Source organism: Paralichthys olivaceus, chromosome 7 (genome assembly GCF_024713975.1).
Source record: "Paralichthys olivaceus isolate ysfri-2021 chromosome 7, ASM2471397v2, whole genome shotgun sequence".
In the NCBI taxonomy this organism is placed as follows: domain Eukaryota; kingdom Metazoa; phylum Chordata; class Actinopteri; order Pleuronectiformes; family Paralichthyidae; genus Paralichthys; species Paralichthys olivaceus.
In genome coordinates, this window is record NC_091099.1 from 17,127,325 (window position 1) to 17,143,392 (window position 16,068).

Consider the following 16,068-nt stretch of genomic DNA (forward strand, 5'->3'; position numbering starts at 1 on the left):
TATTTTTTTATTTTTTAAATCAATCTTCACCTCCAGCTCACTACCAAACAGCTCGATTTGTTGAAGTTGCTCTTCTCTTCATCGCTTGATATCATGATTCACTGTTGAAACCCATTGGTCAGCAGGATAATTAAACATTGCATTGACCATTTATGGTTGATTGTGGGCGTGTAGAGGGCGAAATATGAAACAGATCCACATATGAACGTTTCCAGGTGGACTATGATTTTGAACATTCTGTTCAGGTGTGCATGCACACGGTTTTATAAATCTGACTTTTTGGTGTGCGCCATTTTCGGCCATTGTGCACATGCACACCTTTAGTATGAATCCTAGGCAATATTTATGAATGAGGCCCCTGGCCCTAAACTGATGATCTCTTTGGTAAAAGTAGCATAAAATACTATGTAACAAGTAAAAGCTCTCCATGTTTTACTTAAGTAAAAACAAACAAGAAAGTATTGTCAGAAAAATGCACTGGAGCATCAAACTAGGGACGTAGAATTATAAACCAATATCATAGCAGATTTTACAAACAATCCAAATTGATGAGAAAAGCTGCATCTCACACTGTCTCACTTATTATATCATCTGATGGCTCCTCAGCAATAGACATCAAACAATTAATTTTCTAATTTGAACATTCCTACAATTGACTCTGACTGAAAAACTGAATTATAATGGAATCTCACAGTGAGGAGAATTGTCACAGCAATAATGTCTCAGAGGGGAAGAACCTCATGTCCAGATGTGTTCTGAATTTTCATTAAAAATAATAATATTAAAAATAAAAATAAAATAGCCCCTATTTGTCTTTCAGTTTATCCAAAAGTTCAGGGAAAAAACATTCATTCACTCTCTGCTAGACATCTATTTACGATATGGCTATTAAAGAAAAATAAGGACCCACCTGATTGTCCTTCATACTGACAAATCGGTTGAACAAATGAATGAACTTTGACGGTGGTGGTTTTTGAAAGTTAATGCAGTCTAACTCATATATTTTGACCAGACTGGGTTTTTCTGGCATACAGTCTTATTCTAATTTGCTTGATGCTGAAATGACATTTGAAAGGGTCAAGTGGGATTATCAACTCCATATAAATGTTGGGTTTGGATTCAGATAATTTTATTAAATGTCCAGTGTGTAAGATTTAAGTGAAAGGGAACTATTGGCAGAATTTTAATGTAGAATAATCCTCATGATATTTTCACTAGTTCGTTTGATCTAAACTAAAGAGTTCTGGAAGAATTTAGAGAAAATATCTGGGTATAAAATCTATTCAAACAAAAGTGTGTACTTTGCCATTTGCAAGAATGCTGAAGAATATCCCGATCTGCCATTTCCACTCCTTTTGACATAGTTGGGTGTAAAAATCACCAATAACAGTTATAGTACAGTGGGAAATCAGATCCGAATGTCTATATTTGTTCCAAGCATAATCCATTTCCATACAACAATAGTTTTTTAATGCATTCAACCAGATGATCCCTTCCTTTATTTGGAATAGTAAATCAGCCCGCTGAAGTAAAATATTTATGGTGAAACCAAAGGACTCAGGTGGCCTCTCGCTTCTAGACGTGCACATTTTAATGCCATCTCCCTGTGGTTAAAGGATTGCAATGGTATGGCCGCTGCACGACTCCAGATGGAAATAACCACAAGCGATCCACACTCACTTCCCGTTTTCCACCGTGCATAATTGCCAACACTAGTTAAAGGTCCAGTGTGTAAGATTTAGGTGAAAGGATCTATTGTCAAAAATTTAATGTAGAATAATCCGGATGATGTTTTCACTAGTTCATTTCATCTAAATTGTATGAATTGTAGTTTTCTTTACCCCAGAAAAGGCCCTTTATATTTAAATACTTAATATTTAAATCGAGGGGACCCTCTCTACGGAGGCTGCCATGTTTTTACCATTAGTCCAGACTGGACAAACTAAACACCTTTTGAGTTTTTATGACAATTAAAGGCTACCACAGGTTATTTTTCATATTTGGAAGTGGAGAGTGAGGTGAGGGGTGTTCAGCTGCAACATGCAATTTCAACACAAGATATAACAAAATTCTACTCACTGTAACTTCAATAATATTTATAGAAACTTGGCTGTAACCAAATCACTATGCACTGTATAGCAGTTTAATATTTCTATTCACTCACTTATATCAATAATGAACTTTCCCAACCATCTTTATCGGAGAAATGCTTCTAAATTACAAAGGTAAGATTGCAGATCTGTACATTGATAAAACTTTTGCTAGGTTTGATCAATTATCAAAAAATTTTACTTTATCATTTCTATGGGGAATTTTAAAACAGGGACAAGGGACATTGAAATTTTTTTAATTTTCCTACAGTCCCTTCTTCCACACCCAACTTTCTTGCCTGGATTTTAGTTAAAGGTCATTACGTTAAATAAGGGTAGAGTCTCGATGATTAATTCTCAGATCATGGACATCTCATATTTAAGAACAATCTTTTTGATCCCTCCCTCTTCTATGTTCTCTAGACATAATGTAATACAATTCAAAAGGCTTCATCAGTTACATCTCTCTGAAGACAAACTTATATGAACATGCCCAGACCTAAACTCTGTTTGTGAAAGGTGCAAAGAGATGCCAAATCAGATGCACCCTCATAACTTCAATTAGTTTTTTTAATTCTTTGGATTTTGTTCTTTTTGTTTTTAGTGACCCGTCTCTTTCAGATGTTATTGTTGTAGCATTTCTGTACATATTGATACCTTGAGATAGTGACATTAACGATTGAAATAAAATCTCCAAAGTATAAAGTATTAAATATCACACATATTCAAGGTTGTTTGGCTTTGGTGAGTACATGGATGTACAGTATTGCACTGCTAAGTGCCATTCTAGTTAAATATATATGTATATATATATATATATATATATATATTCCATCATTGGATTCAAATTATTAATGCATAAGTGATGTGTGTGAATAAATATACACACGCGTACATACATACACACACTACACTGCAGTTTAATCCATAACATTAGCGGACATTATATCTGTTTTGCCGATAATTTAGTTTGTATTTAAAATCTATGAGACATCACTCTCAGTAAAACAGTTCTCATATGGTCTTCTCTTTACACTGCTCTGATTACCTTACAATTACAAGATAACCTGGTATCTTTAGAGTCAATCACACCACCCTACTGTTTCATAATAATCTTTTCCTCACTGCTAATCAAGGTCAAGTGTTCTCTGTGTGAGATCTACAGTAAGTTCAAGAGATGTGTGTCAGACACAGGAAAATACAGATTCTGCATCATCACTGGAGAGTGTAATTGTTACTGGTAAATATATATAGAAGTGATCATTACACATATTTTCCTCTGTACGGCACATTTAATACATACTATCAAAAGAACAATTCTTCTGCCAGGAAGCAGTGCAGAAACCTGAAGATGTCCAGGCTGAGTGCAGCAGGATGCAGGAGAAATACTCTCAGAACAGAAAAAATTGGCATTGCAAAATCATGAAATGGTATGTTTTAGTGTGGTTGGTGTAGTAAACAATTGAATCTCACAATGAGCTGGTGCTTTGTTGGGCAGGGGGTGCATTCTGCAGCTCTGCTTGCCTATGTGTAAAAGTCGCCACACACCGCCGCTCTGTGGGATAATAAATTATCGTGAAATACAGGCAATAGATAGACACTGGCATGTGCTGCCTTCCATTTGTCATGTGACTACTCTGAATTTACAGTGGGTGGCTCCAATAAAAGCATCATCACCATTTCCTGCTGTGGTTATTTTTTCAGTCAGCTTGTGGTAATTCAACTGCATCGTATTGTTATGTGTGATTGAAACTTTTACCATCTTTGAATACATTTCTGATGCACACAAAACAGAGAACTAAAAGAAATAATGCAATTTTCAGAGTGGCAGTTACTGCAGAGCCATTTTATTGGAACAGTCTATAATGTGCAGGCTTTATTGTGCCCATCACCAATATAAAGTGGCTTATGATAGTAACCATAACAGCATCTGGCAGTATCTCATCAGGTATTATAGACTGCTTAATAATAACTGATGTATTTATATTATATTTAAAAAATCCATCACACTTGCATTAGATAAGCTGAAATGATCCCTTGATGGATCTGAAGGTCTGAACCTGACATAAAATAATGGAGCTATATGATCACCACTTAATATGTCATCAATCCATCTGAGGCCGCATGGAGACGGTTAACGAAGAAGGAAATATTGAGACAGTGGTGCGGTCACCGACACACCTGTATATGGGAAATTAGTTAGAGGTGAAAGAGAAAAATATAGCCCTGCAGCACATGCCCTGTTTAGTTTCTGTTTGACCAAATGGCCTACATTAGGTGATATATTTATCTATTTATAGAAGCTGGGGCAGGCAGGAAACAGCTGCCATGCGTCAGGGTGACAGGCTGACATCCCTCATCTCAGCAGGACCTCCCTGGCAGGCAGACAGGAGGAAGCTCTTTATACCTAAACTGAAATGGGACATAGCCTCTTATCATTCATACCGCATACAGAAACTAATAATCTATGGAGCCTGTGGCAAAGACTCAAAAATGAAACTGGGTTAAGAGTGGCTACTATGGACTGCTTGATTCAAAGCCACACTTGTGCGCCTTACAGAGATCTGTTCTCTGCCTTTACAGCAAACACTGTGTATTTCATTCAAGTGGGATCAGTATTGATCATGAGGAGCTTGTATTGCATCCTGGCTGCTGTAAACTGGCACGAGATTCCTCCGCTACTGGCAAAAAAACATGGTTCGTGAGCAGTGAGACAGAGCTTTAAGCTGACAAACAGGCTCAATCAATATTCATGACTTTGCCATGAATCAGCTCACGTTCAGGTGTTAGGAATGGGCTGTGAACCAAGTTTCAATTAATTTGCTCGCATCAAGGTTTTGTGGCTCTCTGGGAATCTGATGACAAGAAACGCCTCCTGTTTGTTGCTGGTACATGAAGTTCCTATTGATTTCAACCCTCTCACAGAATACAACAAAGTAACCGGTGTTAACATTACACATAGCTACACAATAAAAGTGTGTCACCATGAAATTAATATATGCTCCACAGCATTTAAGAGTAGGTATGTGGAAAAACTAGGGTAACTGTCAAGGTAATGGATTTCTCTCATTCCACCCCAGTTAGGATTTTGCCGAGAGGCATTAAAAAACAGTATAAGTGTCTCTTTTTTTTTTTTAAACCTTATCTAAGGTGATGTCCTATCATTCTTAGACGAGGCAGAAGTCGCATTACTGTTTGAGTTCTTTTCTGTTTAATTCTCGCAGCAGACTGATCATTGCTACAATCTCTGAATCTCTGCTGATCACAGATGTTGGCTTGCTGGCTGCTGGGCGTTTTTTGATAAAGAGACAAATGTCAAGGGGGAGGAGGGGGAGGAGGGGGAGCGGGTGGGGGGGGATTCTCACATTCTCACACTCTGGCATTATAAAAGCTGGCACTGTTTCAAGTTGCCGTGTTTGCTATGCTGTCCCATTCGCCCGAGAAATAATCGGTGCAAAGAGCAATACATCCCAGAGTCTTTGCAGTGACAGGAGGGAGGATCATCACCTTCCTCGCAACTTTTCGGGTCTTACATCTGTGCTACAAAGCTGGATTTCGAGGTCAGGAGGCTGTTTAGACTCTGAGAAATTGAGCATAATGAATACTAGTCCCATGTTTACCATAGTGACAGTGGCGTCTATAAATAACAGAACAACTGTTTCCTTTGAAACCAGCACTCATTACATGCCATCGCAGGAAACAGTGTAATGTTCAGACAGCCATAGTAGACTTTGTGTTACAGCTCTCCATGAAAACAAACCACAGCTTGTTCTTTCCAAGCTGATTAGTTTAACAGTAACACAAAAAATAACAAGTGCAAGTGACTTTATATGTTAAACACTATAATTTATTACAGTGATTTTATTCTCTTAATGCTCATGTTCCTGTGTGGGACTTACTCAGATCAATTAATTCCTGTTATACACTATGTTGAGTTGATAATTCGTTTTCTGACCTTACAGTAAAATGCTGACCATGAAAATTTTAATAATTATTTGTAAATCATTCAAGGAAACTGAATAATTCAGTGGGTGTTCTTAACTGATAAAATATTTTTACACAGTACATGGAAATGGATTGAATTAGAGATCCAACTAAAAACAAGAGTTGACACCAATTATTGTGAAGATCATCTCAAAATAAGAGGGCAGTACAGTGGTGAGAGTTAAATGCATTTTAGGTAAATGTGTTTTCTTTCCTGTTGAGAATTAAAATCAAATTAAATAATAAAACAAGTCCTGGCTTAGATAGACATACTCTGATCTATCTAAATCTATATCAATCAACATGGCAACATTTTCCTGTGCCAAAAATGTTACAAATCAAGGATCCAAAATAAATTACCTTTCTGTGAGGGTTCAGTTTTAGGGAAATATTGCGGTTTAGGTTGAAAGGATTATTTTCAAAGGATCAACTGTAGTCAAGCTTTGAAACACAACTATGAAAGTTAGTTTGAAACAGGAAATGAAGAACCCTGTCTCCATGTTAAAGTCCAGTGTTTTGTTGACTCATTTATCCACTTCATGTGGACTGTGTCAATGGAAAAAAAATGTCAACTGGCTTTCTCCTCTGCTCCTGTCAAAATTACCTTGACCACTTGAGGGTTTAATCACTTGAATGTAAACAAAGGTTGTTTGTTAGGAACTTGCTCAGACGGCTGATCGTTCTTCTTGAGAGGACAGTCTCAGATGACCACTGTCTTTGTTTTACCGTAAAAATGAAGCTACACTACAGCCTGGAGCTGGTTAGCTGAGCCTTTAGCATGCAAACTAGAACCAGGGAGAAGTAGCTGGCCTGTCTCTGTTATCACCTCGAAAGCTTAGAAATTGTTAATTTTTAATCCAATCCATAAGACCAAAAATGATTCAATGTGGCTTTTTTGCCTGAAAAAATGAGAAAAGGACTAGAGGAGGAAAAATAAATAAAAGATGAAAAGATTTTCACCCTTTTGCAAACACATGGGTGACATTAATGATGATGAAAAGGATGATCAAATCAAGAAACATAATCACCAATTTGACAAAGGAAATACAAAAGCAAATGGAGAGGTTGCATGTCGTACCCAATATGGCAGTTACAGACACTAAAAACAAATGAAAAAAAACGAAGATTACTGAATATGTGGCAAATATGTCCATATTGTTGGAATCCTAAGTTGACACTACGACAGCTGTCATTGTTAGAACATTTTCTATCATCAAACATGAGTGGTTGACTTCGGCAATAGGAAACATCTGCTGCATGTTTTTGTGTCCATATAAAATAACAGAAGTAATGTTGGTGCTGATGAAAATTAATTTAGAAATAGCTTATCAATGATGATAATGCTCATCTTACAGAACACAACACACGGCCATCCCCTACATGATTACACAATACTCTGTGTAATGAGAAAAACAAACAACTAAAACAATCTCAATATATAGGCTTTGTAAGCAGAGTAACAGTAACAATAAGAATCGGTGTTAAGCATAAATGTCTCTCTCTCTCTCTCTCTCTCTCTCTCTCTATATATATAGGCTGCCAATTTGTACATTTCTTTTTAGAGCATATTTATTGTGATCCTGATAATTGCATGGATCTAATGTTAAGCAGAGGGTAAACCAGAAGACTAAACTCAAAGAGAATCCACTTAGAATACTGTTGTACATTTCAACAAAGTGATGAGGAGGCATTGTGTGTGTGTGCATACCAATCTCCATGACCAGACACACCATTTTCATCTGTATGTTAATGCTGACTATGTAAATAAGCCATGAAGCACCAGAGGAAGAGATAACTGTTGGGCTTGGTGCAGATGATAAATTTGCACGCTACAATATTTGATCCACTGATGTCACGACACACACTTAACATCTGATATCTTTTAGAACATATCAACTTTCAAGATAGGGCACAGACACATAATGGGAAAAGTTTCCTCATTTCATTCACTCACTCAGGCTGGGTCAGGGTTTCTGGGTTTCTGTTAGATTGGATGGAAGTGGAACCAGGCAGAGCAAATGCTTTCCAACAACAATGAAATTGAGGTGATGTGTTTTCTCAAATATCACCTTATTTCCTAATGCAGCGACACCGCATTCATCCTGAGCAACTTAAAGCTGTAAAATTACATTAATCTCTGATGTTGCTTGCAATACAAAGAAGAAGATAAAAATGCTGAGCAGTGGAAAAAAATACTGATGCCATATTTTACGTCCTCACACTACGTTACCCAGGCCCGAGTGCAGAACGTGCTAGTCTATTTCCCTACTTAATGCAGCACATTCAAAGTGAATTAATGAAAACCCCCAGCGTGGAATGAGTGTTATTGGTGCTGCCTTGAAGACGGGTTGTCAAAGAAATCGAATCAAATGGAAGGACAGCCATTTTGTCCTTGCCATATAGATTATTTATCAATCTGACCATCCGCAGTGACGCATGCCTGCTTTTAGAGTCAGTTCACACACACAGTATCCTCACATCAACCTGCCAGCTGGCCATAATCTGTTTTTCAGTTCAGGGTTGACTGACCACAAATACATTTTCCTTTTGACATTGTATTTCAAATGCTATATACAAATAGAAATATATATGTATATATATATATATATATATATATATATATATATATATATATATATATATATGAAACAGCATATCCATAATCAAATAAATAAGGGGAAATGCTAAATTTTCAATTTACAATTTTAAATTGAGGATTTATTTTCCACTGCTTATGTCTTTCTGAAAAATTCTAATCTTCTCTGAAGAAGGCTGCCTATTCCCGCCCCTCGCTCTCACTCCTCCATTTTGCAGTGATCTGCATTGGGCAGAATCAAGCTCTCACAAAACACATTTCAGTGCCAGGTTCCCCTCATTAAGTCACCTGTCACATCAGGACCATTATTACCAGGCTCACATTAGCATCACCTCTCCTCTCCAATAAAGCACCTGGAGGAGTATACTGTGAGCCTATACACATCTCACATCAGCCACTTCTAGTTTACATGGTTATACATCATGTTGCTCATAATGCTGATTGAACTGCTGATTTTCATAATGTGCATAACATACACAATGCCAAGTGGTGTAATGTATTGTACTGAACACAGAAATTACACTGATTGCAGCCGTAATCAAAGGCACCAAATGTTCTCACCGACTGTTGAGTTGTTGAAAAAGAAAGTGAAAATCCTCTTCATGATAACTTAGCCAACCACATGAATACTATATCATTAAGAATGCATTTGTTATCTCTCGGGTACAGATACAGTAAAAGCCCCCCCAGAATGTTCCTGTAGACTTCAGTTACATTTGACATGCAGCGAGGGGTTTGGACTTCAAAAAGCTTTGCTCTGCACCACATTGAATCATGAAGTTAATGCTTTGCATTGTAGGCTTTGATTGCCAAGGGGCTAAGGTGTCAAAACTGGCAAGCATGATAATGGTTATACATCTGGTGGTTTATGGGCCCTATGATGACCCTTGTGTCTGTTAACCTTGCCTCCTCTGTCTTATAAATCCTACCCTGAGAGGTTTATAGGGCTCACTTGTCAAGCCTTTCCTGTCGTATTTGGTGGATGGAGCTGTTGCACAGACAAACTACACTGTGATAAATTCTATATCTGTTGAGACTCTTCAATGCACAGCCATATGTGTGGTGCTGTAGGACAGTGCACAGAGTAATGTCACAACAAATCACTAATTAGAATGATCATTATTCTCAACATTATCCAGAGGCAGTGGCCAAAAGAAAGTTTTTGATACAAGGATTGCGAGTTAAGTGTGTGTGTGTTTGAAAATACCATTTGTGTCAGACGTTGAGGCCAGTTAGTTCTATCAAAAGTAATGTCTGTGTCCAGAGGAACGTGTGTGCCTCTATGCCAGACTAAACCCTGTCCTCCGTTATCCTCTTCCCTTGTGGGTTGCGCTTGACTTCCACTGTTTTCACAGCTGCTCTCAGCAGTGCACTCCATTACACCTTAAATCACTTAAAAGATCTGAAGCACCAAAAATTCCCTCTGCAGCTAATTCACCCTGACTGTGTGGATCATCCAGGGAAAACAAGAGCACACACCAACATCTGATTCAGGCCTAACAAAGTGCAACGCTATCTCTATATTAGAATCTATCGCTGCCTTAAACGGATAATATTAAATCAAGTCACAAAATTACATTCTGAGACCAGTGCGGTTTTCACAGATATTGGAGAACAGCACAGATAACAATCGCATATTTTACACCCAGTCTCTCAGTTCTTCAAGAGCTTGGCAGCAGCATTCTCACAGAGGCAGATTCTTCTTTGTACGGTGTCCGAAAGCAGCCACAGAGATTAGGCTCAATAAATAAGGTGGGATAAGTGGGTCTTTTCCTGTGTTTGGTGCCATAGAGCAGTAGACACAGAGGCGTGACACACAGCTGCACAGTGCTATTGATTCTCCAATGGTCTCCAGGCACCATTCAGGCTGCCTGCCAAGTGCCTCTGAACAGGAGCCCCTGCTCTCACAATATCTGCACGTCTGCTTAAGCACAATCAATGGGCCATCAGCAGCGGAGAGAACGCACACCACTGTCTTTACTTCAGGGTGCAAGTCAGGGAAATTGAAAATATATGTAGTGGAAAGGCATCATGATACTATGGTGTTGGAATAAAACACCATTGACAATCAGAATTAAATCAAATGCTTTCGAAGGCCACAGATGGAGGATGCAGCCAGTAGCGCCATCGCTGGTCTTTACAGAGCTTATTTGTCACAAAATGAAAAGACTAACCCAGTCACATAAATAACTATTTGTTGGACGTGGATCCATTTTTCTGCATGTTGAGCTCTGAAACACCTCATCCCTCCCTGATCAGATGAGCATTTGCAGGTTAGTGGAGGAGAGCACAACAGCAGACATTTCCCCCACTTCAGTGTAAACAGGAGACAATGACAACCACAATTAAATTCTACAGGCGTTGCGCGAGATGTGTTTTTTAAAAGCACTCTTTAAGACAATGATGGATCATGAGAAGGAGACGACTTTGTCTTTCAGTGATAAGCATTCAGCCTCTCCACTGGTGGTCCACTATGCAGCATTTTGCGCCACTGCAAGGCTTCAGTTTTAGGTTGCAAATCTAACAGCCGGGCTGTCATGGCTCACAATGGAGTGACAGAAACGTTCCCATTACCATGGACATTTCAGTTTTATTTTCACATGGCAGAACACCTTTTTCAAATCCATCTTAAGCAACACAAAGGGGATTCCTGGCTGAATGCAGCAAAATCTTTGTTGCTCCCCAAAGATAAATAATGCACCCTCTTACACAACTTGTCTTTCATCTCCGTTTTGAATCTGAATGGAAAGTGTGGCCGACGCAGCATTACGTTTGAGGTGGCAGCTTCAATCATCGCCTCATGCTCATAACTAATTATGCTCTCAATGGACATTTCGAGGGTGAGTAGTAGTTTGACTGGTATTGAATGAGTGCAAGGGGAAGCTTTGTATGCCATTAAGAAGAAAGAAAATCCACTAACACACCATGAGAGCAGACACATAGAAATTAGTGACAGATAGTTTGAATGATAAATAAATATATGTTGCCTGCAAATCTGAAGCATGACCAGGTGCAGAGTGGCTGCAACAATGCAGATATGAGGACAGACAAAAACAAGAAGCATCATATCTTATGTATGAAAAGTCAATTCAAGTGATTTTGCATCATCTCCTGCACAAGTTAAAACCAAAATAAGACAGAAAAGTGCTTATTTGAAATTTATATTCATGGGATTATGCCTGACATCTCAAACATGTACTTATATGCACATCGCCACATTTACACACACAAATACACACATACAGACACAGCAAGGACACACAAATACACACAGCCAGTGGCAATTTGTTTTGCAATGTTTGATCCTTGATGTTATGACTTTGAAATTAAAAGACAACATTATTTCAACAGGACCTCATTTCTGTGTCATCAGTGAAGAGGACTAACATCGCCTGAGAGGCTGGGCACAGCCTGGCACACGCTGCAGTGAGTAAAGAAGACACCAGGATATTTTTACGCACAAATAAGAAATGGTGTGATCATTATTTCCCTCTGCATAAGTTGCAATCGCACTTCAAGCAGCCAAACGCCGCATTCGTTTTATGAATCTGAACAGACGAAAACCAAATGGCAGCTGCTCGGCTCACTGACACAACTTTTCAGCACCTTGGAAAGCGCACCGCCCCATGGGAGCTGAGCTGGAGTGAATAACGGCAATAAGAATAATAATAGTAGGAATAATAATAACCCACACCCAGCAGCTGAGCGGCTGGGTGCACTCATCAATACAAATTAATTTGATGTAATCTTCTTAACAGTGTTTAATTATTTAATGCTACATCAGCACATAGTACAGCTGACATTGTTCATGAGCATGAAATTAGCATTCAAATATTTACTGTACCTCGGTGAAAGGAGGAGAAAGAGACAAGAGCCGGGAGAGGTTGAATGAGAGACAGAGGGTATGTGTGTGTGTGGGTGTATGTGTGTGGAGGGGCACAACCTACAGAGTGAGGACATTTTGGAAAAGTGAGGACATTTTGGCCAGTCCTCACTTTCTGACCCACTTTTAATGGGCTGTTTCAGAGTTTAGACTTATTTTTAGTGTTAGGGTTAGAATAAGGCATAGGTTAGGGTAAGGGTTAGGCATTTAGTTTTGATGGTTGAGGTTAGGGTAAGGGGATAGGGAATGCATTACACCAATGAGTCTCCTCACTACGATAGATAATGTGTGTGTGTGTGTGTGTGTGTGTGTGTTTGTATACTTGTTGTGGTTGCCTCTATAGGACCTTTCTAGCATAAACACTAACCTTTGTCAGTACCAGTAGACCTCATGGGGGTGAAAGCCATGGTCTTAATGAGGCGGTTAGGTTTAGGTTAGGCTGAGGTATGAAAAGTGAAACCCTGTGTGTTTGTGTGTTTGAGTGTATGTGTGTGTGTGTGTGTGTGTGTGTGTGTGTGTGTGTGTGTGTGTGTGTCCTGTACACTTTGCTTTTAATGTCATCACTGCACTCGTGCCTCTCTGGCCTGCAGGATCTTGTCCAGTTAGGAGCCTCATTCTTTCTTTCCTCTCCTTTCTGTTATTTGGAATTTTTTTTAAACACAAACTGCTCCACTGTCTGTTGTTTGTCCACAATGTATTTTTCCATTGTGCTGACCTTTCCAGAAGAGCTCATCCAATAACAACAAGCAGGGAGGATGGTTAACCTTCGGATGAGAGGTGCTGGTGAGGTGCGGCCTCATTGAGAGGCAGTGAATGGTGCACACAAAACCGACCAATGCTGCCCTCTGATTGGCTGAGCAGCCACCAGGGCAGATAAAACGCCCAATAAACACACACCTGTGGCCGCAGCACAGCCACTGAAAACAATGGCGGAAGAATTTGGGCAAATTAGCCTCTGTGTCGCCCAGCATGCTAATTTCACTGCTCAGGAATTAGAGGAATAAAAATGGTTCATTACTACGTGTTGTCATTGTAACGAAGCAACATGGGGGCTCTTGTTTAAGAGAAAAAGTGGGTGTTTCGTGGAGGTGAAGAGAAAACTGAGAGTGTGAGTTTAGCGTGTTTAGCTCAAACAGCTAACAGCTTACCCCAGTGTTGTCATGGTGACGATGGTGTACCAGAACGCAGCGGGGATGCTGGTGAACTTGGTGGCCGTGGAGCCTTTCTCTGCATAAAACATGACCGTGGCGAAGATGATGATGGCCATGGTGAGGGAGAAGAGCAGGAAGCCCAGCTCGGAGGCGCAGCTCTTCAGCGTGTAGCCCAGGATGCGCAGCCCCGCGGAATGCCGGGAGAACTTGAAAATCCGAAAGACCCGGAAGACTCTGAGCGTGACGAAGGCGCCGCTCACCTGGTCGTTGTCGGTCATGACCAGGCCGATGTAGTAAGGCATGATGGCCACCACGTCGATGACGCTCATCACGCTCTTCATGAACTTGTAGCGGCTGGGGGCGGCGATCAGGCGGAGGAGATACTCGACGGTGAATATCATGACGCAAGCAGTGTCCAAACAAAAGAAGGCCAGCGCGTACCGGTCCCCACAGGAAACCTCCTTGGACCTGTTGGGCAGAGACCCGCACGGAACCGTCTCCACCACGTTGGCCATGACTGATATGGCGATGAAGAAGCCGGTGACATAGTAGAAGACCAGAGCTAAGGTGCTGGTGTGGGGGTTTTCAAAAGCCCGCCACAGGAACTCCCGGTACGTCAGGTTCACCGGCGTGACGTCATTGCCCATGTCTAATTCCTCGTCGTCCTGGAGCCTCTCCGCGTTTTCTCGCCTCCGGTCCTTGTACTCCTCATAGCAGCAGTCCCCGATGATCTCCGGGATGATGCCGAAGAAGGCGAGCTCCTCGTCGTAGGCAGATATGCACTCCTGGCGCGGATAGTGTAGTTTCCCCGTACGGTAGAAATTGAGTATGTGTCTGAAGATGTCCGGGTCGCGGTCGAAAAAGTACTCGTTCGTCTCCTCGTGGAAAAAGAAGTCCCTCTCCGTGCTCCCCAGCAAAGTGTCCGGGTACCGCTCCAAAGTGTTCCGCCACGTCTGGAACTTGGTGCCGCTGACGTTGAGGATGATGAGTCCGTCCTTGGCTTTCTTCCTCTCCTGGGGAGGGATGGGCATCGGGGTGCTCGCCACGGGCATCCATCCTATGGCCGCCGCTCGGGCGAAGGGGAGCCACGCCGCTACACCTGCTGCCATGCTGACCTGTGCTAGTGTTTCAAAAACGACCCCGCTCCGGTGATCACAGTGCTACGGCTCGGAGATGAATTGCATCTGCAGGGAGAGCAGCAGATATAGAGACAAGCGGTGGTTATAGGCTGCAGAAGCACCTGAGCTGATAGGAAAACACACAGTCCCATTTACTTATGCTGATATTGCGCATAGCTCTGTTGAGTAGCCTATCACTCTCCAGCCTTATACCCACAGTGGATCTGTTCAGTTATGGAAGAGCCTACTTTGCGGCAGAATATGAATTGGATCTGGAGACCGTCACCCATCAATAAGCAGGAATGTGTGTTTTTCTCTCCCCCCAATAGTGAAGTGAAAGAAAACCCACCTCAGGAAAGGCTGCTCTTTAAACTGTATCCACGGAGAGTTGAAATAAAACACCTATCCTCGGTAGAGAACACTTGCGATTACGCCTCCCATCTATCTGTCACTGCAGCCAGGCGAAAGAGGAAAACGGTACAATAGCGTCGCATCAACAAGTTAAACAATTCAAGCGGCAGTTTCTCAGCAGAAAGTGGCCATTCAACCCCGGCGCGATCCTCTCTTCGCTTTTTCTTTTTCCTTTTCCTCTTGTTACCATCCGCAAAAGGCAGCGGCGCTCAGTTGCATGCGTTTTCCCCTCTCGTTGCAGCTATACTCCTCAATAAACTCCTGTTCCTCTCGTCGACTGCAAGACCACCCTCCCCCCTCCTTTTCAGCACCAAGCATCAGCCAGGCTGTGGAGAGAGGAGAGAAAATCATATGCAGTAGAGAGAGAGAGAGACAGAGAGAGAGAGAGGAGTGGTCCAATATCTGCACCCAGAAATTCCTCTGCTTCACCGTTTGGGAACTAATCAATGCGTAATGGTAGAGTAATGTAAGTAGGCGGCTTCGCCAAAAGACCCGAGTTAAGGTTTGCGTTTGCGTTGCGCACCGCGGACCCTCACTATTCAACTTAACGTCGTTAATATGACGGTGCGAGCTGAAGAGGGGGGCCTTGTTTTCTGTGAGGGTCGTAATGTGTTTAGGTTTTGTCCGCATTGAGACAATAACGCATGAAGTCCATTGAAGTTTCTCTCTGGTCCCTGAAAGGAGAAATGACACGTGCGGTCCACTCGGTCTGCAGAGTTGAGAGTGATGCCCTTGTTTGATTTATGTGTTAAAATGCTGCAAAATGTATTGATTGCAATATAAGGACTTTGTTGTTTTTTTCTTTCGGTGGAAGAAATAAATGTAAGGATTCCAG

General features: G+C 41.0%; 1 protein-coding gene across 3 annotated transcripts in view; it reads right to left on the reverse strand.

Annotated features, from left to right (window-relative positions):
- LOC109624676 (A-type voltage-gated potassium channel KCND2-like) overlaps positions 1-15,585 on the reverse strand; it is a 34,554-nt gene extending 18,969 nt beyond the window's left edge. The window contains exons 1-2 of one of the 3 annotated variants that reach the window (XM_069528722.1): positions 15,172-15,585; positions 13,702-14,888 (exon numbers count right to left, since the gene is read on the reverse strand). In XM_069528722.1, the coding sequence (XP_069384823.1) occupies positions 13,702-14,813 (1,112 nt within the window). In that variant the 5' untranslated portion in view covers positions 14,814-14,888; positions 15,172-15,585. Of the gene's footprint in view, positions 1-13,701 lie in introns of all 3 variants that reach the window. The other 2 variants (XM_020079533.2, XM_020079534.2) reach the window with 2 other exon arrangements.
- Between the last annotated feature and the right edge of the window lie 483 nt (positions 15,586-16,068).